This window comes from Hippopotamus amphibius, chromosome 5 (assembly GCF_030028045.1).
Source record: "Hippopotamus amphibius kiboko isolate mHipAmp2 chromosome 5, mHipAmp2.hap2, whole genome shotgun sequence".
Lineage (NCBI taxonomy): Eukaryota > Metazoa > Chordata > Mammalia > Artiodactyla > Hippopotamidae > Hippopotamus > Hippopotamus amphibius.
The window spans coordinates 43,642,815-43,667,898 of record NC_080190.1 but is presented as its reverse complement, the minus strand read 5'-3'; the positions used below and the strand labels follow the sequence as shown (position 1 = coordinate 43,667,898).

At 32.0% G+C, this 25,084-nt stretch overlaps 1 protein-coding gene across 17 annotated transcripts in view; it reads left to right on the top strand.

The window, feature by feature from the left end:
- PCDH15 (protocadherin related 15) overlaps positions 1 to 25,084 on the top strand; it is a 764,244-nt gene that overhangs the window by 725,330 nt on the left and 13,830 nt on the right. For 4 of the 17 annotated variants that reach the window (XM_057735532.1, XM_057735535.1, XM_057735528.1 and 1 more), the window contains 6 exons: positions 4,525 to 4,701; positions 12,797 to 13,015; positions 15,271 to 15,279; positions 16,155 to 16,307; positions 18,453 to 18,458; positions 20,108 to 21,620. In XM_057735532.1, the coding sequence (XP_057591515.1) occupies positions 4,525 to 4,701; positions 12,797 to 13,015; positions 15,271 to 15,279; positions 16,155 to 16,307; positions 18,453 to 18,458; positions 20,108 to 21,620 (2,077 nt within the window). Of the gene's footprint in view, positions 1 to 4,524; positions 4,702 to 12,796; positions 13,016 to 15,270; positions 15,280 to 16,154; positions 16,308 to 18,452; positions 18,459 to 20,107; positions 21,621 to 23,401; positions 23,468 to 25,084 lie in introns of those variants that run through there. The other 13 variants (XM_057735542.1, XM_057735543.1, XM_057735537.1 and 10 more) reach the window with 6 other exon arrangements.

Below are 25,084 nucleotides of genomic sequence, written 5' to 3'. Positions count from 1 at the left end.
CTCTGTTTTATTTTTCACAAATATCATATCATTCAGTTCAATTTATTTTTCAGAGCTTTTGCTTGCACCAAGTAGAAAACAACTAGAAAGCAGCTGCAAGATAAAAGTAAGATCATGATATATGATTCCACTAAAATATTTGAATCACAGTTGCTTTATAAAGATTTCCAAAATACATAGTTTTCTCATATTCTTTTATGTATTATGGTCCAGAAGTTTTGCCAAATAGAATGGCTTATTATCTTTTATAATTAGTCCCAACCCATGGTACAAGTTAAAAATATTATTTTCTTGTGCAGCCACTCAATTCAGATACCTGATCAGCAATGGCCAGTGCCTCTATTCTCTTAATTATATTTATAGTTCTCTTAACTTTTCTCCAACTTCTACCCAATTTACCTTTTTGTGCTGCTGTTTTTTTAACTTGAGAAATAAATTCAACCACATGTTTATGTAAGAAAATTCCATGTATCAGCAGCAACACAAATGGTATTTTAGATACTTTCACTTATGCCTAAGTTGTAATAGAGGCCACCCATATTTTTTTCTTTTTTTAATGTTTGACATGATTCAAGGAGAACTTAAGGCAGCTTACAATGATTCATACAATGAAACAAGGTAAAATACATTTCACATGTCAGAAAAATATGGCAAACAGAATAGAGAGACATTGCGGAAGGAGTCAAAGTAAGACTAGTCATAAGGATGCTACAACACCCTTCAGAGTTACTAGAGAGTAGGAAACAAACTTGATTTTCATCATTTTAAGGCCAAAGTGAAAGAAGCAAGCCAACAGAAGAAAAGAAAAGAATCAGTTACAAAATTCAAAAAACCAAACCACTTCTGGTGGAAAGGCAAAACTGTTTCTGAGTGAAATGCCAGATTGGAGAAAAATGTTTTTATCCTGTGGGACATCCTAGAGAGGATATCTCCTAATGTCATGAACAGAATGTTCTGTGGAACCTGGAACGTTGCTGAGGATATGGTCTGGGTAGAGTCTCTACAAGTCTGTATTAACAGAGGGAAAAAGTTCACAATATTAAGAAAGTCTGTGCTGTGCTGCATATCCCTCTGGCCATCAGCAGTGCCTATTGATTCTTTTAGCCAGGTTTTGAAAAAATATTGACAGGTACTTGAAGTGGGAGCTCCCTATGTTTCTAGTTAAATATAAAGCATTTGTTTCAACAAAAGGCTAAGTAGGGTTTATAATCATGAAATCTGAGGAGTTTCTACAACCACCACAGCAAACAGCTAACATTTGTGGCACACTTTTTCTTTGTTGGGTTTTGTGCACTTAATAGGTATTATCTGATCAGCTTCTCACAGAGATCTTTGATGTAGACATGATTATTTACCCCATTGTACAGAAGAGTTCCCTAAAACTTTGAGAGGTTGAGTAATTTCCACAAAGACAAAGATAGCCAATGGTGGAAGTTTAATTAGAATCTATATCTGTGGGCCTGCAGCAGGCTGGAGTCCTAACAACTCCCTGTGGACAGTGCTTCTTAGAAGGCAAACCTAATTAAAAACCCAACCATTTTTTTCTTGGGAGTGAGCTGCTCTAGCACACAAGGCCGGAAACTCTCACCTAATGGTAGTCTTTGTTTGGGTCATCCATACAAATAGGTAATCAAGAAGATGGTTGATGTAATAATTTTAGTGTGAAAAAATAAAAGTCAAATCAGCCATAAGCAAAGACTTGTTTTAATTATAAAACTATTTCAGTAAAGACTCTACACTTATTTTTTTTGCAATGCTATTTCTGATTAAAACTAATTGAAAATGTACATATAGGTTACTGGATAAGTGATGTTGTAAATTAAAGTTTACAGAAATCAACCAAAAATAACTTGGTATGATAATAAATTAGTTGACTGAGCCAGTTGTTTATTGGTACTCTTTGTGATTTAAAAAAAAGCGTTTTGCTTAGAAAAAAAAAATTTGGTTAAATATGCCTTGCAACATTTATTGTAAGGGAGCTATTTAGATTACTATTTTTAATTTAAATTAGAATCTAGTTTAAATTTCAATTAATTAGTTATCAGGTGGTAGCACAGTAAAACGTTTTATATACATATATTTATATATAAACATATGTATGTATACATATATATAATTATATTAACATATTTCCTTAGAGTTTTTGAAACTTTGTCTAAAGATCATATAATATATTACTAAATATTATGAGTATTTACAGATCTTTTAAAATAAAGTAGAACAATAAACCCTAAAGGAAAATTTAACTTTTATTTAATGATTATAATTACTATACCAATTCATTTGCACTGTATTTCCTTCTTGGAAGATCAAACAATTCTTTGTTTTGAGAAATTTTGCCATAATTAAATACTATACTGCCATATATTTGATTACACTATGTATAATTTCAATTGACATACTGCTTCCAAGAATTTAGATTCAGGCCACTGTTAACATTATATAAACATCACAGACATCTCCCTTTATACAGTATATGTGTATAATACAGATATTACAGATTGATAAACAATATTATAGATCCTTCTCTCTCTCCCTCTGTATGTGTGTATGCATACACACATATATAAATTATAAATTATAGAATTTCTTTTATTAAAGTGTTTAAGCAAAATATTGTAATACCATAAACTGACAATGACCTAGTAGCATGCAAATACTTTAGGCTGGTAGACTGAAGAGACATATTTGTTCTTGATGAAATTATTGATACGTGTTATAAATCTGCATGACATTTGATTCCAAAATATATGTGTGAACTGGCTTTGTATGTTAATAAATAAAAGTGAAATAAACATAAGGGCAATTTACACATTGGCATTAGTTTATATGAGCCAATTCAAAGTAAGTAAATAGAGAGTTATGTTTTTTAAAAATATGAGGTAAAAAAAATTTTTGGAAGCAACCATTTGCTTATGCACATATGAAGATCAGGGGCTAAAAATCCATTCTTGATGAATATCATATATGTATGTAATGCATACATATGTATACATGTAATGTAATGTATATACATATATATGTAATGGAGACAGACATTGTAGAAATGCTTAGGAATATAGACATAGATGATAAGCGGAAAGATTAATTTTTATAAAATGTGTTCATATTTTAAAAGGAATTTAGTTTTACATATGTTTATCAGAAAAAGGTAGAAAAGGAATTCAAATATGAACACATTTTGCTTTATCATAACAGATATTTCTTCCTAAAATCTCTCTAAGGAAAAAAAAATGATAATGAGAGAAAAGGAAAAAATGAGCAGTACTTCAATAAGAGGAACTTCAACCATGCTGCTCTATGCCAATTCAAAAGTAAACAAGAGAACACTTTATTTACATTGGCTGTGTCCCCTGGTGGGCACACCATAGACTTGTGCTCAATGATTCAGCCATTTCCTCCAAAGTTTCATATTCTGTTTATTCTTTCAACAAGAAAGCACACACCAGACTCTGAAGGCAACATTTCTTTTTTTAATAGAGCAGAAAGCAGGTCAATTCTGACACCTGAAGTAAAAGTTATTTGCTGTTGTATCAAAGGTCTTCAGAATACATTACTCCTCCCTCCCCCAAAATGCCTCATAGCTTGGACTCCAGAAGGAACTATAGATAAATGTTAAAATATTTGCCATGTATAGTTATTAAAATGAATTCATTTACATATAAATGTCCATAAATATTTAATAATATGCATTCTAATGTTAATCTTCAAGGATTAATAATATATAGTTTTTAATAAGGAAAAGAACATTAAGGAAATTGCCATTTGTGGCAGTACAGATAAATATTTATTTGGCAATAATTTGTACTTTCAATTAAAATCAAGTTATCTAATTAGAAAAAAATTGTACTTTACATAAAATTATCTATGGGTTACCATTTTTTTTTACTATTGAATATTACTGATTCTGTACTAAATGATGTATCTTTTAGTTGTTTGTATTCTCCTAAATAGCTTCTGAGACTTGCATGCAATATTTTTATCTTAACCTGGTAAATCTGGTAAAAGTAAAATATCTCTACATTCTCCCACTGTTATGATGCTCTAAGGATCTTTATACACTTAGGAAAACAGGTATCCTGCTCTTGCACCTTGACATATAGCTATATGCTGTGTATCACGAAATCTGGTGGAAGGTGTAATTTATAACACCAACCATAAGAACTGAAGAGTTCTCAGACCCCATGGCTCCTATAAAGCACAGACAACTTTATTTGTACAACATAGTAGGCATTTCTCATGAGCAATGTAAAAGCTCAAATGGTATCATAAATTTTAAAAGTCTAGACTTAAATAGGACATGGTTGATGACCTCTTTCTACCTTATTCAGCTTCTAGCATCATTGGGAGTTAAATGCTCTAAATATACAGAGAAATGTTTTCAAGGGTTTATATTCAGTAAACATTAGCAAAAACCAGGCTGTCATCATTTTTCATTTATTAAATGTCATTTCAAGTTGAGGGTGATTTTTTCCCCCAGCGAGCCTGTCAGAATGTAATGTTTGTGCTTTGTTTGATTTATAGGATTTTGGATCGCTATGTTCAGGAGCAAATTCCTGGGGCCAAGGTTGTGGTAGAGTCCATCGGTGCTCGCCGGCATGGTGATGCCTTTTCTCTAGAAGATTACACCAAGTGTGACTTGACTGTCTATGCAATCGACCCTCAAACCAACAGAGCCATTGACAGAAATGAGCTTTTTAAGTGAGTACTTGTCTGTAACAGCTCTATGGTTACAATATCACCCATAGATAATCCTGATTTAAGGCTATAAGTACATACTTGAAGTATAAAACCCACCAAATTGTTCTTAAAAGTGACATGTAAGCAAAAAAGAAAAAAAAAACTAAGAAACAATACCTAGGGTATAGAATTTTCAAGTCTAAGTGTGAGATAAAGTGACTTCAGAGGATCTGTTCTCCTTGAGATGTCAGAGGATTCATTATGCTTAAAAGCAAGGAGCAGTTTTCTGAGGTAACCTTGCATTGGCTTCCACTTGTATTCCAAGACCCTGGCTCTATGAAAGCAGAGCATAGATTCCTTCTTAAAGTGGCAATTTGCCTGCAATGATGTCAGTAGGCTTGAATTTTAAGAACAAGCCTGGCTTTCTTCAAGGTCTTACTGAAGAGGCAGAAATTAGTATCTGATTTTTCCCTTGACTTGGGGGTGGAGAGTAGAGGGTATACTCACTTCCACCTAGGTCCGTGTGACATTTCATCCTGGTGTGAATTTGAACATTTGAGTTTTAAATCCTAAAAATAAGGAAAACACAGAATCTTAAACAAAACGCTGCTACAGTCTCCTTTGGAAGTTATTCTAGAACAGCTTTTATTGTTGTTGTTAGTTTCTCCTTTACTTTAGTGACACCTAGTGTCCAAGGATTCTTGGCATGTAATTCTTATCTAAAGTAAAACACATTTTTTACTAAAAATACATATTGAAATATAATCATATGTATATATTCTAAATATTCAGAGATTGTGTGTGTATAGATATATATACACACACATATATATACAAAACTCCATTATTTCAGAATTTAGTTTTTCTTTGTCTCTATATGTAATAAACAGTATATAAATAAATATGTGCATATACAAATTTGCATATATATCCATATATGGGTGCATGTTTTTATTTAGTAAAATATATTTACCGATTTATTAAAACTCATAAATTCTAAATTTAGTTTTACTTTGTATCTGTTCATCAACAAAATTTCACTACTCCTATTTTAGCAACAATGAAATAGTCATTTAGTATCAACTTAAATTTTCAAAATGCCATAGTTATTGTGTTAATAATTAGGTATATATAATCAATTTATATATAATAGATATTTGGATCATATGCAAAATAGTATACTAATCACTGTGAGGAAATACAGATGACTGAAACAATGGCTTCTTCTCAGGCTTTAGAATCACCATCCAAATGAAGCAGCATTTAGGTCTACTAAGCCAATAATTGCTGACTTTATTAATTTAAAAAATTATTTAGATACATAATTTAAAAATAATTTATATATTACTTCTATTAATTGTCATTATTAACATTTATTTAAATCCGTCTGCATTCTTTTTTACATACATTGGTTTTATTTTAAAATACGATGATAGATTGAATTTAAAGTATTTTCCTAAATTTAAAAATATATGTTTTCTTTAGGCTGAAAGCCTGGCTCTAAAGAGTAAAATAATGATGACTATAATTTGAATTGTACTTGGAAGAATTTTAAAGATAAAAGATTTGGAAACTGAAGCAAATTTGGTTTCAACCAACATTATAAAGTACAAGATAAACATTCTTCATTCTAAAGAAGTTTTCCCAAACCTAGTTTATATTGTGAAGAGTAGAGCTCTAAATTCAATTGAATAACTATTATAGCCAAGAAGAAAGGAAAAAATATAGAATAACTATAAATTTTTTTTAATTATATTGAGGAGAGGATGGAATAGCCATGAAGTATTAAAAATTTTGCCTTAGCAGTCTTCACCTTGAACTAGTAGCCAAGAAACTCTGGTCTAATTTAAACCTGAGAATTGTTCCTTGAAATATTTTTTAGTGAAATTATATAAATATATTTCATAATGCAAGGCTGATTATGCACAGATATTATTATCTATTCTGAAGTTGTAAAAGTTTTTGTATATTTAGTTTTAACACTGAACAAATATACTAGAACATTAAGATTGTTGCCTAATGCCCAGACCATTGGAAATAGGATTATCCTCTCAATTTTTGCTTATCCTAAAATCTAAGCTTTCGAGAATATTAGAATTTTCAGGGCAAAGAATTAGAAACCAAAAAAGATACTTCCTCCAAGGAGTTCACTTCAATTTTTAAAAATTTATTTAACTATTTAAAAAAAATTCTAAAACCTTAAAAATGCATAGAGAAGACTGGAATGACTTTAATACTCATTAATTACATATTTTGTTTCACAAGGTTATGAGTATTTTGATTTTTCTTATTTTGGGTTATCTGAATTGCTTAGATTTTCTGCAGTAAATGCATATTACTTTTACCTTGCTTTTATTCTTCTCGTGGTTCTTCGAGCATCCTTAATCTGCATTTTTTGTTTGTTTGGGGGTTTTTGTTCTTGTTGTTTTCATTTCTGGAATATTCTCAGACAATATATCTTCAAATATTTCTTGTACCCTATTTTGTCTTTATTCCTTTACTGGGACTCCAATTAAAATTTGTTTTTTTCTCATAGCTTTTAGACACTTTGTTCTTGTTCTTCTCCTTTCCCCCAACATTCTTGTCTTTTCTTTTTTTTAGTTTGGATAATTTCTGTTGTCCTGTTTTTTAAGTTCACTGACTCATGTGTTAGTGTATTGATAAACACATTGAAGGAATTCTTTATTTTTATATCTTTTAAAAAAAATTCCTGCATTTCCATTTGGTTCTTACAGTTTCCAGCACTTTACTGAATTTCTCCATTATTTCATGCATGTTTTCCGCCTTACATTAGATCCTGTAAAATATTAATCAGAGTTATATTAAAATCCTATGTGACAGTTCCAATATCTGGGAACTGTCCAGATATTGGAGAGCTATCCAGTTATATTGGATATTATCTCTGTGTCCAATTCTATTGCTTTCTTTATCTTTCAGCAGTTCCTGAATTCCTGGGACACAGAAGGGGTTTCTCTCCATTCTCTTAACTCTCCCGATGTAGTAAATAGCTCTTGCTTGTTGCTTGGTTCTGCCCTTAAGGTGGGGGTGGGACAAGGAGAGGTAGGGGGTTTCTCTGTTTTCCTTGTCTAGCCCGAGTGCCTTGGACTTGAAGTGGGGCTTTCTCAGCTTTCTTCTGCTCCCACCCATGACATCCATACTCTGTATTTGTGGAAATTCTTGGATGTAAGAGAGTTCCCTGCCCCTCCTCAATCAATAGCAGACCTCTACTTTGCAGGGCCTTAGGCCCAAGAGAGCTCCTTCTCTTCTCTCAGATGGGGTGGATTTTGCTCATACTCTTCTCCGGAAGCAGTGGACCTTCACTTGAGCCTTGGGGTTGGGAGTACTTCCTCCCTCTCTCTATATATGGCTCTTGCTTTGTATGATATACAGATCCAGGGAATTACAGAGCACCCCAGCCTTAGTAGATTACTTCCTATATCCCTGCACTATGAAGAGGATTTCTCTGGTCCTCTGCCGTGTACCCAATCTATTTTATGGTGGTCCATGGAAAAGATTTGCGAGTGAGTGTGAAACCCCACTTATTCTTACCTTACATGCTGATACACACTTAGCTTTTAAGCAATTATTAAAATTTTAGCTGATTTGTTTTATTTGAATTTATGGCGTCTACTTTTACCTTGTTCTGAGAAAGGTGAAACAATACATGGTCTCATCCCACCATTGGAAGAAATTGTCACTTTGGAATTTGGTTTTTTGCTTGCAAAAAAATTTATCATTTTAATGTTACATGACTTTCCTGTCATTAGGGTGGATGCCACATTCTCTTGTGGATTTCTGCCTCCTGAGCAGAAACAGACCATGGTATCTTAAAACCAAATAATTAAATTTAAAAATAAGCAAATACAATTTTAGCTTGTTTAGCTTTTTTTATCTGTCTAGTCTGCTTAACATTAGTCTGTCCAGGTAGTAAATGAGAGATAAAGAAGAAGGTAGAGAAAGCTGATATAATCTACAAACTGCATTTTAAAATACGAGGTTAAAAACCACATAATTTAAAATGAATCTAATTACAAGCTCTGATAAAACTTCTTTCAAAGCCAGAAAGCCAGAAAAAATTCAAAATACTGAAAATTCAAATAATTGGAAAACTAAATCTTAGAATCTAGTTAAAATAATTGTGGCACGGTATAGAGGAAATAGTGGTCCACCCCGGTTTCCTTTATTAAGCAGAGCAACCTTATCCAAGTGGAATGGATGTGGGCAGATATGTTGGCCATTGCCCACTCTGCAACCTATTTCAGAGACCCACATTATTTACTGACCAAGGAAACAGGCAATTGCCTCTCCACTGTTTAGGTGTGGGCTTTTGTGAAGTACGGAATACATTCTCCTGCTTATCCTCCCCTTTATTTCTACATCCATGTGTACCCTGCAACACTGAAATCATCAAGGTAGAATGCAAGGTGGTCTGTGATTACACGTTGTACTTTGAAAGTTGTGTTCCATACAAGTAAGTGGAGGCAGGGATGCATGTTTGCATGTGCTCCATCCGTTGAGTGAATCAGAAGACATGGAATCAACTTAGGAATTTATCTCATCTCAGGAAAATAGAGCAATAATAATCAATGTTGTCCCTTCCCTACTAGGAAGGGATCTGTTCACCTCACCCTTAGACTTACAAAGGATTTTTACCAGCAGCTAAGTAGACTATGGATGAGAATAAAGAGAAAATCACATTTCTTCATCGATGTTGAATCTGACAGCTTTAACTCCTCTCTTAAATAAGTAAGAAAGGGTAAAAATGGGATCAGTAATACTGAAGAACAAAATAAAAGAAGTAACACCCTGATGACTCATAGGTAGACTATATCTCTGGAAATAATTGTCTTATAGAAACCATTGGAAAACAGTTCAATATTTTCAGTAGAAAACAAGACCATGTAAGACAACTAGTGTATGTGTTTTACATGCTCTGAATCCTTACCTGTTTCTGGTAAAAAATGCTCCAGAAAAGAATAGTGAAGATTGATCCTTTCCGACCTGGGTCAGCTTTGATGAAATGCTTTCCCCTCAGGCCGTTTGGAGTACGCCTTTCCTCTGGTCACATTGACTAGGTGTGGGTTAGTGTACATTCCAGAGAAGGTCAATTAGATTTCATCTTCAAGGATTGACATGGATGTTAGGAGACAGTAGACTTCTTAGTTCTGAAATCAGAAAAGGCCTGAAGTTTATTGGGGCTAATTTTTCCACCTTAGGGTGAAAATATCCTAAAATCCATTAACTACGTGGATTCAACCTTGCCTGGAATGGAAAAGCATATGAAAAATAAATTGGCAAAATGAAGTATAAACATAAGAAGCTCATAGCATATTAAGGAAAAAAAACCATAAAAGAGGTCAAAATAAATTTAGAAGCAATCAAGATACAACCTGGTAATTGCATGTACCTCTGAGGTAAAAATTGTAGCTGTCACAGAAACAAAAACTGAAAATGTAATTAAAAGATTTTCATTACATTACAGGCAAAGTCAATGAAAATGTTGTCCTGTGTCCTCATGTGTCCTCGAAAAGTACCTGAGTAGGTTTTAAAGCTATTGAAACAAAAATAAAAATCACTTGATCATAAAGGAACAAAAATTAGATAAGCCTTGTATATCTCATGTACATAATAAAAATGCCAAAAATCAATGGGATCAAATCCACGTTATTTTAAGAAAAATGTTATGACTCAAGAATTTTTGCCTAGGCAAGTTGTTTCACATATATCCAGCAAAAAAGAAAGATATTCTAGATCAGTTATGGGTTCAAAAGTGATTCACTCTTCTAGTAAACAATTACAATAACCTAAACTGAGAAACAAACCAAAATAAAGATCTAAATAATGGAGTTATTGTAGTATAAAAAGACTAATAAATCTCCCTTTAGGTGGTGTGGATATCAAATAGAATCCAGTAAGAATCCAATAGAATTGTGATCTGTGGATCTGCATGACAGGAATAATTTTTCCCTGAAATTAATGATCTTCCTCTACTTCTGATCCTTCCCAATTTCTAATAATACAGTTCTGTGACATAACTCTTAATCTGTACTTCATTTGGGATTTCTAACTCTACCCGATAAACAATTCAAAGTGTTTTACAATTATATTCCAATCTAGTACTTGGAACAATGGATAAACCTTTATTGTATCCCTTAACATGTCTGATAATGGCCTAGGAAAATTGATATAAAAAGTATATTTTTTGTCTACAAAAGCATATTTGCAAAAAACAAAAAGAGGGATCCTAACTGCCTTGTGTTATATAGCATGAAAACTTGAATAAAAACCATGTAGCTTTAAAGCTAAATTTGAGTTATCTGAGCCATTAGATTTCCTAAATTGAAAGATTAATAAACTATCCAATGGAATTCATATGTGATATCAGGCATCCCTTTATTTTTTTATGTATGGAAGCTATGAACAGTGTGTTTAACTAGATTTAAAGTCAGCATGATCCCTTGGAAAATTAGAATAAGAAGTGTCAAAAGGGATGAAATAGCCTGTAAAAAGCACATGCATAGCATTCTTCAGTACCATTTGATGGTGAAATTTTGGGCTGTTTAAATATTTTCTTTCACATTTCTTTGTATTTTCCACATCTTCAGCTTAAGTATGGTATTTTATATTAAGACATGTATTTCTAAAATAATATTTTCACTTTCTATATGCTGTGTAATTACAAGTATATAAAAATGTTTATTAATAGCAAAAAAAAAAAAAGGATTAGACTTGAGTCACCAAAGTATTAGCAATGGTTTATCTTTGCATTGTGGACATTTGAGTAATTTTGCCTTTTGAACTATTTTGTGTTTTTCAGTTTTCTATAGTAAAACATTTCACCTTTATAGATAAAACTCTTAAAAAATTCAAAAAAAAATGCCTAAGACATATTGTGGCTTTGTGGTTTTAAGAACATAATTGTTGCATCGATATTATAGGATTTGTAAAGGATCATTGAAATATTCCCGCAGAATTTTGAAAAAAAAATTACCTGCTAATTACAGCATAAAATATCTAACAAATTTGTTCAATCTAATAAAATTAAGTAACAATTATTCCTTAATTTTCTTCCCCAATACAGTGTTCATAGTTGGAAATGCATTATTTAAAGGGTTTGCCAGAACTACTAGATTAAATTGACCACTAATTCCTGTCATCCTGACTACAATGATTTACTGCTTGTATCATTCAATTAGTTTTCTCTTTCTAGGAGGAAAAAAAAACCTTTTCATTTGTTCACTCTTTGCCCATAAAAATATTTTAGTTTGAGGTTTCAGTGTCGATATTTAAGGTGATGTGTTGAAACACAAATATACACTATGAAGCCTTGGGTTGGTATCTCAGATTTATTTCCATAACTATGTAGCTTTGTGGTCCACAGTAAATCAGTATTAAGGTTCTATTTTACAGGATTATTCTGAGAACCAAAGGATATAAAATTCAGGAATATATTTTTAAACCATACCATATAATTAATTTTTTAAATTAATGAATTAATTAATTTTTGGCTGCATTGGGTCTTCATTGCTGTGTGCAGGCTTTCTCTAGTTGCAGTGAGTGGGGGATTCTCTTCTTTGAGGTGCACAAGCTTCTCATTGCAGTGGTTTCTCTTGTAGTGGAGCATGGGCTCTAGGCACATGGGCTTCAGTAGTTGTGGCACACAGGCTTAGTTGCTCCGAGGCAGGTGGGATCTTCCCGGGCTAGTGTTCGAACCCATGTCCCCTGCATTGGCAGGTAGGTTCTCAACCACTGTGCCACCAGAGAAGTCCAATATACCATATAATTTAGAATATTATATTTTATCCCACCTGAATAACTTAATGTAAACAATCTGTACATAATATACATTTCAATGTCATTGGTAATTACTTTTCCCAAGTCCATAAGCATATTAAGTAAAGGTCATTGTTAGTATCTTTCATATGTAAACATAGAGGTGTTACTCTTTTTATTGCTCTTGCTTCTTATATATGCTTTTCTTATTCAAAATAAGACTTCTAACTCAGCTTATGTTATAATTAAAGAAAATATTAAAAGATATTACAAAATTTTTTTTTTTTAAAAAAGGCCTTTCTCTGTTAATGTCATTGATTTTACTGTTTATCTGACAATAAAGATTTTTAGATGGCAAACTGCTCGATATCAATAAAGACTTTCAGCCATATTATGGAGAAGGAGGACGCATTCTGGAGATCCGGACTCCAGAGGCAGTGAGCAGCATTAAAAAGAGAGGAGAAAGTCTAGGCTATACAGAGGGGGCCTTGCTGGCTCTGGCCTTCATCATCATCCTCTGCTGTATTCCTGCCATCTTGGTGGTTTTGGTCAGCTACCGACAGTAAGTATTCTTACACACTGATCATGAATAGTTCCTCAAGAAGGCATTATCCAAAAAAAAACACAAAAGGCATTATTCAAAAACTGTCTCTGGTAAAATGGCTTTGTAGTTGTAAAATATGAATGGTGCAGCCATTCTGGAAGTGCTGTATTTTTCTTGTACCAAATGACCTTCCTTTAAGGGAAAACAATACAAACATTCAATGCATTTTTCACACATAGTTCAATGTTCCTGTGCTCCTAAGATATTCTTATCTGCTAGGAATATTAGATTACCTCCTGTAGTTTTGTTTATGCTATTCATCAGGTTAAGAGCTTTGGGAGAAAAGGTATGAGGTATCTTGGGGCAAAGGCAGTGGAATGCCATATACAGATACCCCCAGTACCAAAGGAGGGTCTGTAACCTAAGCTACATTGTCATGCTAGGTTTTTATCCATATTGTTAAATTTACCTCTATGCAGATTATTAAAATGTTTGAAAGAAATCATTTCAAAATCATAGCACACCTTATGTAATTTTCCATGTGGTATCTTCTTTCCTGGGTAGCCTTGCTAGAGCCTATATTGTAATATCTAACAGTATATTTTGGCTGTACAGGCCTTACATTTTTCTGATTCCTACAGGCAAATACATCCATTTAAAATATCTGTATTTTTCTTGTTTAGGCTATTCAGTGTAGTCAAGTAAATTTTAGCTAATTTATTTAAAATTATATATTATTTAAAAATAATTATATATTATATTTAAAATATTTTATATTTAAAATAGTCTAGCGAGCTAGTTTTTTTATTTGACACTTGGTATGGGGAACCTTTGCAATAGAAGGCTACACTTTTTAAGTATATCCCTATTGATGATGATTGGTGAAAAAATTGTGGAATAGGTTAAGAAGAGAGGTAGCTCTGAGGGTGCCACAAAATGAAAATAAATAACAGACAGGAATCATAAGTCATGTAAATTACTTGACATAACAAACAGTAAAAAATAATGGTAGAAAGGCTACTGATCATTTAAAATACCTACAGGGAAAGGACTAAAAACATCTTTATATATTCTTACACTGTTACCTTTGTTCTATAACACTGAAAATTTCTATTGAATTAAATAAGGTAAGGTAATTCCAACCTGAAAGTTGAAAAGTACCCTCTGCATGAAGATACTATAGGAATATTTCCCATCACAAAAGCAATGTGAAGATGCAAATATAACATTTAGGTTGATATATTGGAGTTCAGTGTGTGCTTAATAGATCAGCCTATGCACAAACAATAATGGACAATTTTTTTAGATTAAGCCATCAATGCAATATTAATTTTCATGTTAAATATAGTCTGTATTACAGTTATTATCTTTCATTCAACTATTATATATATTTATCATATTTTGCTATATTAAAATCAGTAAGAAAATTTCTTATATTTGGCACACAATGCAGTATGAAAACTGAAACACCCTGGATGTTATGCTAAATGGTCTGAGTTTAACAAAAAATTAAGATGCTTAATATTTGAACGTTGTAAAGATGCATTATTTAATCATTTTTTAGTTCAGTAATCAGCTTGACACTCTATAAATGAGTCTTAGTTATTCTTTTTTATAGGTTAACAGAAATAAAGATGTTTCAAAGTACAATTATAGTATTTTAAAATCGAACTTTTGTGCGTTTGTATTCTGCTTATAAATAGATTGGAATGAATGCTTATTCTTTCATATTGTGCCTGAAATTTGCTATGCATGGAAAACTAAAAGACAAATATGAAAAAGAGTGTCATAAACTCATTACCCAGGAGTGGCACCTTCCAATTCTAGCTTTGGCTTCAAAGTGAGGCCAAGAGTGTAATCAGGGCTTGCTGCCGGACTCCATTCCTTTAATATTCTTCAAGCACAGTAAACCAAAAAGCCATTTATAAAGATCAGATCATCTTTAATATTCCATTTTTCTATTACAGTTGAAATTCACATATGCATGTTTTAATCCAATTTTTCTTATTCCATTTAGTTAATTTCTTTGTTTTCCTGCAATGAATGTTTTAACAGCTTGTAGGACTGTGACAGTAATAATAAAGTGTTCACCAATTTCACTTTCTGAATTGAATTATCTAGTTTCCCTACAATATCATTAAGTCTGTGTCATAGATGAGTTTAACCTGTAAATTATTCATAATTTAGATTAAATTAGACGTTAAAATATTGTGAATGCAGTATTTCTCATGTAGCTTTTTTTTTTTTTTCTTATTCATTGCTTTCCCAAACAGGTTTAAAGTGTAAGTATAATTACTAATATTTTGCATATGATTTTATGTGATATGAAGAGAAAAAAAACTAGATAATGCTGATAAAGTAGTCAGCCTGCCAAGAACCATGTATTATTTGTCTATTTTATATTTGTATTTTGTATTTGAACTACTTTTTAGTTCAAATTCCTTTGTGGTTTTGTGTATATAGAATTGAGCTAGTTTTAGATAATTGGATACAAGTGGAAGAAATGTGAAAAAGACAGTTTGCCCTGATAGCCTCTACCCTTTGGGATCCTGGTTTTGAGGCAAGAATTAACAATCAGTATCCAGGAAAGTAAAAAAGAACAACCTAGCTCCAATGCAGGAATCACAGGCATTCCTAGGAATCCAAAGGAAATAAAAGCTAACCACTCTCCCTCTTAAATGCACACATCTACACAGCCCCTGTAAACTAATGTCAAAAATGTTTAAAATCATTTTTAAATAACTTTTCTTTAAATAAATGAAAGACCAGTAATAAAGGAAAATTATGTATCTTCTACATGCCTCACGTTTTGAAAGAGATCCATTAAACAACTGCCAATTATCAATCACATTTGTTACAAACATTTTGCCTCCTTCCTTTAATATTATCGTTTAACTTAATATGAAAAATTTTCTACTAAATTCTATGCATTTTTCAAAGACTAAATATTTTAACGAACTAAGAAGAAGGGGTTATATGTAAGCAATACTCTGTGGGGATGCTTTTGTAATCTTATCATTTAACAAGTTCAAATATTTGTGTAAAAATTTTTAAGTGAGCTCCTTTGATAACTGGACTTTATTATTGAAAGGTAGCCTATTTTGATAAGTATATGATTTCTAAAATGAGTTTTACAAACATCCTTACTTTACCAAAGACGCCAAGCTGAGTGCACCAAGACAGCCCGAATCCAATCCGCCCTACCTGCGGCTAAACCAGCAGCGCCTGCCGCAGCACCGGTGGCCATGCCCCCGCCGCCCCCACCACCTCCGGGTGCGCATCTTTATGAAGAACTTGGGGACAGCACGATGTAAGTAGATCTTTCAGGAACTTTTAGAAGTACATGGGTTTTGATGGGTGCTGTGTGGTGAGTATTTAATTCCAGCTTGATGTGGAAATACTGTTTGCAGCCTACTTTATTACATTTTTTAAAAAAGAAAATTGTTAAGATGAGAACCCAAGAAAAGTTAAATTGAAAAGTAATAACCAACCAACAACAAAAGAACATTTTAAAAAAAAACCTGAAGTAACAGGAAAGAAGTATTCAATTTGAAGAGACATTTGCAGATGAATAGCTTGAGTATTATCTTTAATTTGTAAACCTTTATAATCAAGCATTTCCCCCAAATGAAAAATTAATTCTGAAAATGTACTTTCTCATAAAAAATGAGGAAAATAATGCACAATCATAAAATAGTAATTCCTAATTTGGTACCAAAAGCCAACTCCTATTTGGTAATCAAAAACCAATTCTATGGTCTAAAATAATGGACTTTTCGAAGATACTATTTTAAGATGTTATAAAATAGAGTAATTAAAATCTGAATGAAAATAAAGAATTAATATTAAATATCTTACCACTTAGGAATATTCTTTTCATTATATTCCTTTCAACGAGACTGCTATTATAAGTTAGTATTTCTCCTGTACTATGTGGAATCTCTAAGCAATATTAAACCATCATTTTTGAAAAAGACTTTTAAATTATTGCTAAAAGACTTCATAGCTTTATCGTTTCTATAATGATACTACCCTCAACCCTGATTCCTTTTGGAGATATTTAACTTGTCTATATTAAAAAAAAAATTCAAGACTAACTATATTGATATGAAATGCAGAGCAACCAACAATATTATAAAATTTTGAATATGACTAAATTAAGTCCAGGAAAACATTTATTAACTGGAATTTGGTGGAAGTGAGGAACTGAAACACATTCTATTGTGTTACATTTGTAGCATTTACTAGTAGGAATAAAGCAAGCCTCAAAAATTATGAAATTTACCTTTTAATGGGAAAACCTTTTAAACATGTGTATCAATAGTATTAGCTGTATTAATACTATTATACAAGGACATATTTAAAATAGTTTTTAAAATGTTAAAACTGATTTTAATATATATTTTCATGCTAAAATTGAATTTAAAAGAACTTAATGCCTGACATGCTACTTCTAGAGTAATAATGTAACACAGGAGTCATGCTTTAAATATTTTTTCATAAGTTGAAGATGATGGTCTTTTTATGAATTATTGGTGAATGTAGGAATTGAGCCAATAAGATTTAATTCTCTCTGACTGTGTTAACCACATTTAGCAAAACATGTTTGAACTAAAAAAGATTTATGTGTAAAGTTGAATGTGTTTTATTTGAAATTAGTGAGGGATATATATTAATATATATATATTATAACATCATCTGGAATCAATATAGTTTGATGGTGATACTTTTCAAATAGCAACACTTAGGGACTATTTTTATTTGAAAAATTGTGGTAGATAGCAGAAGATTTTGCAATTCTAATATGTATGTATGGAAGTGTTTTAAGTTCTGCACATTTAAGTATCTTTGACAAATGTTTAAATTATCTATGCAAAAACTTTTTACAAGGATTCTAGTCATAAATTACTAGAAAATAAGCTATCGCCAAATGAAGTATTATCATATATTTTTTACATCATTTTGAGAAAATGGCTTCACAAAATAATTAATAACTTCATTTAGATTCAACAATTACTCTGTAAGTGTTATCATAGTACTTGCATATTCCTCCTAAACTATACTTATGTCTTCTGTATAAATAAATGTGGACTAATTTTTCACTGAGGACATAGAAGCAATTCTCAGAATCTCATTTACAATTTCTGTTTTAGAATTGAAGTCATCCATGTTTAATAAAGGTGAATTTTACCTATGTATAGGAGATAGGTGTAATTTTGTGGGATAAGACAACCAAATAAATGCCATATGATTTTATCTAAAGCATTATTAAATTTATTCATATGAATAAATACAAAGAAAATATAAGATACATGCATTTTCTTTTTTTAGAAATGAGTATTAAGTGTTTAAAGCAAGTTCCTGTTAATATTTTCATAATCATCTCAATTTAACTATAGTTAAAACTTTTTTTTTTCTATCACATGTTTTCTCTCTCTCACCTGTGGATACATAGGCATAAGTAAGTAAATAATATCATTCTAATACAAGGGCATTAGAAAAAAAAAGATGCAATAGAATAGATTAACTGATGTTTTACTTTATATACAGTGATCTTCATCTTTTACTGTACAGTCATTTACTTTTAAAAAGAAAGTTATTTCTTCTACACCTCATTTCCTCTTGATATCTGGAAACTGCATGAGTTTAAAGAAACATTCCCACTGATAGTACCTGTGCCTACCCAAAGGAGTTTTATAATTCTCCTTGTTTTTAACTTACTAAAAATATTTATAGATATCTTTCCATCAAAAATGATGTGGTATCATTGTATACATAATTCTTTCCAAGAAAAATAAGACTAAGAATAGATCTACACAGAAACAACTGCTATATAATGTGAACCCTGATTTTTAAAAACTACTTTTTAAGGTTTTGAAAAGTGGTTGCTGTTTGTTTAGTCCAAGTTGTCTCCACTTGCTGAATTATTCAGGAAATCCTGACCACCTGTGAGAATTCTCTCTTGCCGTTTGTATTTTTTGCCAAACAACACAATAACTTTGGCTTTCTATGTCATTGTATTGTCTCACCTCTCATCCTAAATTTTCAATGTGGCTTTTAATTTTTATTCAAAAATTTCCCTTTTATTTCATTTCTACTATATAGGTAAATATTAAATAATAATGAAAATAAATCTGTTACTCTGAGCTAGAGAGAAAAATCTAATTAGAGAGTATTTAAAACCACAAGTCTCTTTCTGGGGGAAGGGTCCCAATACTTTCATTAGAAACATTTATTTGTGCTCTTTGACTTATTCAGTTTTATTTATGACTCACAGTCATTATGACTCCAACCATGTCTGAGCAAATATTTCAGTGATATCAAAACTATATTAGTATATCTTTTCATTAAAGTGAGTCTTGACTAAAATTTGATCCATATCATGTTCAAAAGAAACACCAAAAGCCCCTCTTCTTCTTTATAATACTTAGAGTGTTTTTTTTAAATTAAGCCTAAAATTGAAATGAAAGAAAATAATCTCTGTTAAGATTCTTAAATTGAATTTTTCAATTGTGATTTAGAACTCTATGAGGGAAACCCTCCCATCTGTCCTTGGGGACTTTAATTCTCTTAATCTAGAGAACAGAAAATCTCTTTCTGTATTCTTTTGCAAGCTTTATCTCAGATAGGAGAGTACTTTTAGCTCCAGGACAGAATTACTAAAATGAGAGATAATGGACAGGTCCTAAATCAGATACAGCTAAGTATCCTTCCCTCAAAACAGCTCTGAGCTTCCTTAACCAAGGCAAAGAGTATGAAACCACGAGCCAACATACTGGTATGCAATTTGGAGAATTGTGATTTATACATGAGAGAAGTGTTACGTGTGGTCATGGAAACTAAAAAAATAAAATAAAATTTTAAAAATCAGTATGCAGATTGACATACTTTTTAAAAAATGAAAATTTCTCATGCTACTCACAGCTCTCTAGCTTTTCCTGCCTTGCCCTTTTGAGAACAGAAAGATCAAAGTAATGGCTTGCTTCAGTAGATTAGTGTTATTTGGCCTTTTATATTTTGAAGTAGTAATGAGAACCATAAAAACATCTTTCTCATGAAAGCTATGTCACAGCCTGTTTCCTTACATTTCATTATCTTCTTTTTTTCAAGTCTTTTCCTTCTCTACCATTTCCAACAAAGCAGGGAAAATAAATCAGTCTCAGAAGACAGGAAACATCAGCACTTTTCTTCCAATACTATTGAGGCTCACAAGCAGAGTCATGTAGATGGATCTCTTAAGAACAGCTGGCCCAAGTCTGCAAGAGAATTCACACTGATGTCTGATGAGGATGCCTTAAGTACCCATAGTACCATTTACAAGGAATACACAGATCAAAGACCAACAAATTCAGACTTTTTACCAAGAACAGATTTTGTAGAGTCGTTTTTACCCAAAACACATGCCAAGAATGAGTTTCTGAGGCACCCAAGAGAAAAGATTCAGAGAATGTGGAATCGGCCACTCTGCTTACCTCGGAGACCAATGTGGGAACTTCCCAATAGATCAGAAACCATAGCTCTAAAGCAATGGCAAAGCAACAGGCAGAAAGCTGAAAATGAAAGCACTGGAACCAATCCAAACAAAAGTAGTAATAGTAGTCCCTTGCTTACAGCTGAAGAAGCGCATATAACGGAAAAAGAGGAAATAAGGCAAAGTGAATCATTGATGATACAAGGAACAGAACAGTCGCAATCTCTATCTTCAGACTCTTCACTTTCTTCTCCTTGGTCTCACTCCTCATTCTCCACTTTGCCAACTGTTTCAAGAACTGTGGAACTCAGATCAGAACCTAATGTTGTTGTTTCTCCTGCTGACTGTTCCTTGGAACTTTCTCCCTCGATGCCTTGCATTTTAAACTCTGCACTCCTTAGTAGAGAGACACCCACTTGTATGATGACTTTTGAAACCAAAAGGGATATTTTCAAAAATCTTCCCCATCCAGTAAAAATCTCTCCTTCTCCTCCTTCCCCTCCTCCTCCTCCTTCCTGTCCTCCTCCTCCTCCTCCTTCTCGTCCTCCTCCTCCTCCTTCTTCTCCTCCTCCTCCTACACCTCTTATCCTTACTCCTTTTGTTCTTTCCAGTCTTCCTCCTTCCCCTTCTTCTAAGCTTCCTCCTCTTCCTCCTCCTCCACTTCTTCCACTTTCTGTTCCCCCTCCTCCTCCCTCTACTTCTCCTCCACCTTTTCTACCTTCCCTTCCCTCTTTTCCTCCACCATCTCCTCCTCTTCCTTCTTCACTGCCTCCTTCAACTTCAGTTCCATCCACCAAGTGTGTGTTTACACCAGCTATTAAACACACTGTTAATATGACACCAGCCAAGGAAATGAAATCCACTATGATACCACTGTCAACATCAAGCACAGTGTGTAATGCAAATCCTCAAAGGGAACCAAAAGGCATCCTCAAGCATATAAAAAACTTAGCAGAACTTGAAAAGTCAGTAGCTAACATGTACAGTCAAATAGAAAAAAATAATCCACCAGCACACCTCTCAAAACTTCAAATGAGTTGCTCTTCAGAGACAACAAATATGGAAATGACATCTGAACAAAACCAGGAGAATTTGCATAATGTTGTTGAGGGAATTGAAAACCAATCTCACAGTCAGTCTACTTCACTGTAATGTTGCTTTTCCTGTTTTAAGTGGACAACTCTTGTTGACCATAAGCTTCAAATGGAGGCAAATTTGAACATTAAAGAAGATTTCTTTCTTTTACTCTAAACTCAATGAAATGCTGGTTTTTCCTCATTTTTAATTTAAAAGATTATTAATCTCATCATTACTAACTCATATTATAGATTTACCTTAATTTTCTTAACTACGAAGTAGCATTATTTGTCTACATTTATTTGAAAAGTAAGTAATTTCAATCTATTTTTCAATGGGACTATATGGGCATGAAAGTTAGATATTCAACTTAAACCAACAGTTTGTTTATCATGTTAAGTTTTACATTTACTTTTTTTTAAGGACTTTTATTGAGATTACATTTACTTTTCGATCATAGTTTTATATGAGTGTTCCAGGAAAACAGCAGACTGTTACAAATAAGCTAAAAAAATGATATCATATGTTCTGTTATTTCCTTGAATCCTATGTATTTGGTAAGAAGAAATACTACCAAAGTAAAATGTTATGTACCCAGAAATGTAGGAGATGACAGACATTATGGTATTCCAAAATAAATCTCAGGTGCTATAAGATGTAGACATCTGTTTTCTTATAAGAACATCCTTTATTCTGGCTTGCTTTTATCTTACTAGTATGCTTATGCATTTGATAAATCTTTTACTTTTTTCAATTGCTGTCTTATTCTATTTATTTCTCATTGTGTTTTCTCCTCCCTTCTTTATAATGGAAATAAATCTTGAGTTGTTGACTTTTGTAAGACATTTCATTGTTCCCACAAATGTTTACAGTAGTCTTTAGTTTTGCTTGTTCACATTATTATATCATCTCCTTAATTATAATTTTATCATAGATTCTTAAAAATAATGTTTATCTCTAACAAATTCTCATTAGTTTCAGCAAAAGAAGGTTAAGTAAATGCCTACAAAGTTTTATCTGGTGTGAATTTAGTTACTATTTCATTGTTGAAAGTTATATTTTCCATTAAGTTTATCAATAATATAAAAGATGTTTGTGTATTAAAATTTAGAAAAATTCATTATCAGTTTTATTCCTAATTGCTATGCATAAATCATCTAAATTTAGCCTATAGCTTGTAAGCGAAATATAAAAATTTTAAATAGAAATCAAGAGGGAATATATCTGGTGAACTGTCACTAGTTTTATATATGTCTTTCCTCTTTGTTTTAGACAAAGAAAATAAAAATTTATACTTTAGGTAGAAATTTCAGTAGTTATAGTTGTTCTTATGTCTTAGAGCTCAACTTGTTAAATTCCTAAAGGCATCAACTAAGTACCATCTTTCTATCCTAATGAAAGTTACACTGGACCATCAAGTAATTACTTTGTTTTTTCCATCTCACACATGGAATAAATTTTATACTGGAAATCCCCACTTTGAATACAAGTGTAATTGTTTATTTTACTCTCCAGTTTTAATACTTTAGAAGATATAAGTCTGCATAGACAAAAACACAATTCCAAAATATAGGCAAAGTCTTGCTTGATAATTGTCATTGTAAGTATATTAATGTAGATTCAGAGCCCTACAATGAATGCATCATTTCATAAGTTTTGTTCGACTCCTATTATGTGACATTTTTTCAAGAATTTGATCTGGCATCCCAAATTAACAATATCAAATAAAAAATCTGTAAAGTTAATTATTTTCTTTAGCTCCTCTACTTCAGATTTTTTTCATCCAAATCAAGAGTAATTTTTTTTTCCTGGGGTTCTTGAACATGATTTTTTTCTCTTTCACTGAAAAACTTCAGTTGGAGTTTTTGTTGGCAGCTGGTCATATGCATGAGAACTTGTGCTATTTGGCGGACTCTGACAAGGTATTATTCACAATTGTGTAAGCCTTTAATGTGAGTGTGTGTGTGTTTGTGTGTGTGGTTATACTATTTTGCATCAATCTCTTGGGAATGTAAAAGAAATTTCTTGATAATTTCTTAGAATTCTTCGATAATGAAATCTCTAAACAATTACCAAAGAAATATAAGAAATCCAAATAACAATTTTATGAGGTATGTATAGCCTTATTAAATTATTTTTGTCCTTTTTCATAACATTTTTACGATTTGAAAATTTTATTAACCTGACAACCAAACTTTAAAAAAAGAATACCCTTTTTTCCTTTTGCATTTATTATGATCCAATTAGTGCCCCCAAAATTATTATTACCTTATTAAAAGACATAAACAGGTTACTATACATTTTCCTTATTGTTTAAGGTAAACAATAATACATACAAATGGAGTGAAATGAAAAATTAATACACATTAGATATAAACTACATAAAACGATGCATCAATATCATATGAATAGTTTTATAAGGATCAATAGGAAGTCATGTTAATTGAAAGCACACAGATTACATGTAGCGATTCTGTTGTTTACCTTTTCTGAGTTACTTTTCGCCTTTGAGCTATGACAAACAATACAAATAACCAAATAAAAAGCAACAAAAAGGTTAATGGAAATAGTATAGTTCAACTATTGATATTTTATTTCCTACATTATGGAAAATATTGCTAATGAAAAGAAGCAATTTAAATATCCTTGAAAATGCAATATAGGTTTTATTGGATATTTCATATTATGTATGTGACTCAAAAGTCATTAAAACCTCAGTATGAGCTCTCAACTCTATATATCTCTAAAAGATACAAACTGAGTAAAAGTTGAAAATATCTAAACTTCTAATTGCTTTAGGATTATCATTCCCCTACTGGCAGAACCATATAACATAAGCACCCTGCAAGACCCCGAGTGGATGCCTAAAACCTCAGATAGCACCAAACCTAGATATACTTTTTTTCCCCTATACTAATGGATGGGTAATGTATGCAGCATGGATATACTGGACAAAGGGACTACTCATATCCTGCAAGGGACAGAGAAGTATGGTATGAGGTTTCATAATGCTATTCAGAATGGAGTGCAATTTAAAACTTACAAATTTTTTATTTCCAGAATTTTCCATTTAATGTTTTTGGACCATGGTTGACTGTGGGTAACTGAAACCACAGAGAGAGAAAACACAGATAAGGGAGGACTATTGTAATAAGCTGCTGACAGCAATATATGCATATAAGCGTTATAGTACCATTATTACCACTCAACCAACACATGCCTTACCCACTTAAGATACATTCAAATAAGCAGACTTATCTTGTAAAGTCCTTGAAGTATTTTAAATAAATTTTCTACAGAGATTGTTTTGCTGGACTTTAGGAAGTCTTCATAATAAATATTTATTGTGGTTGTTTATTAATTTCACATAGCATGATCAACAGCACCAGTTTTATACCTTGGGTCAAGTGTTTAATGACTAAAAAGTGAAAAATCTTCATAATTAATAACATTCAACATTGAAAAGATTCCATACTTTTTTTTTTTCCCTCTCCAGTCAAATGTTTCAGCAACTTGATGTCCATTTAACTTTATAAATC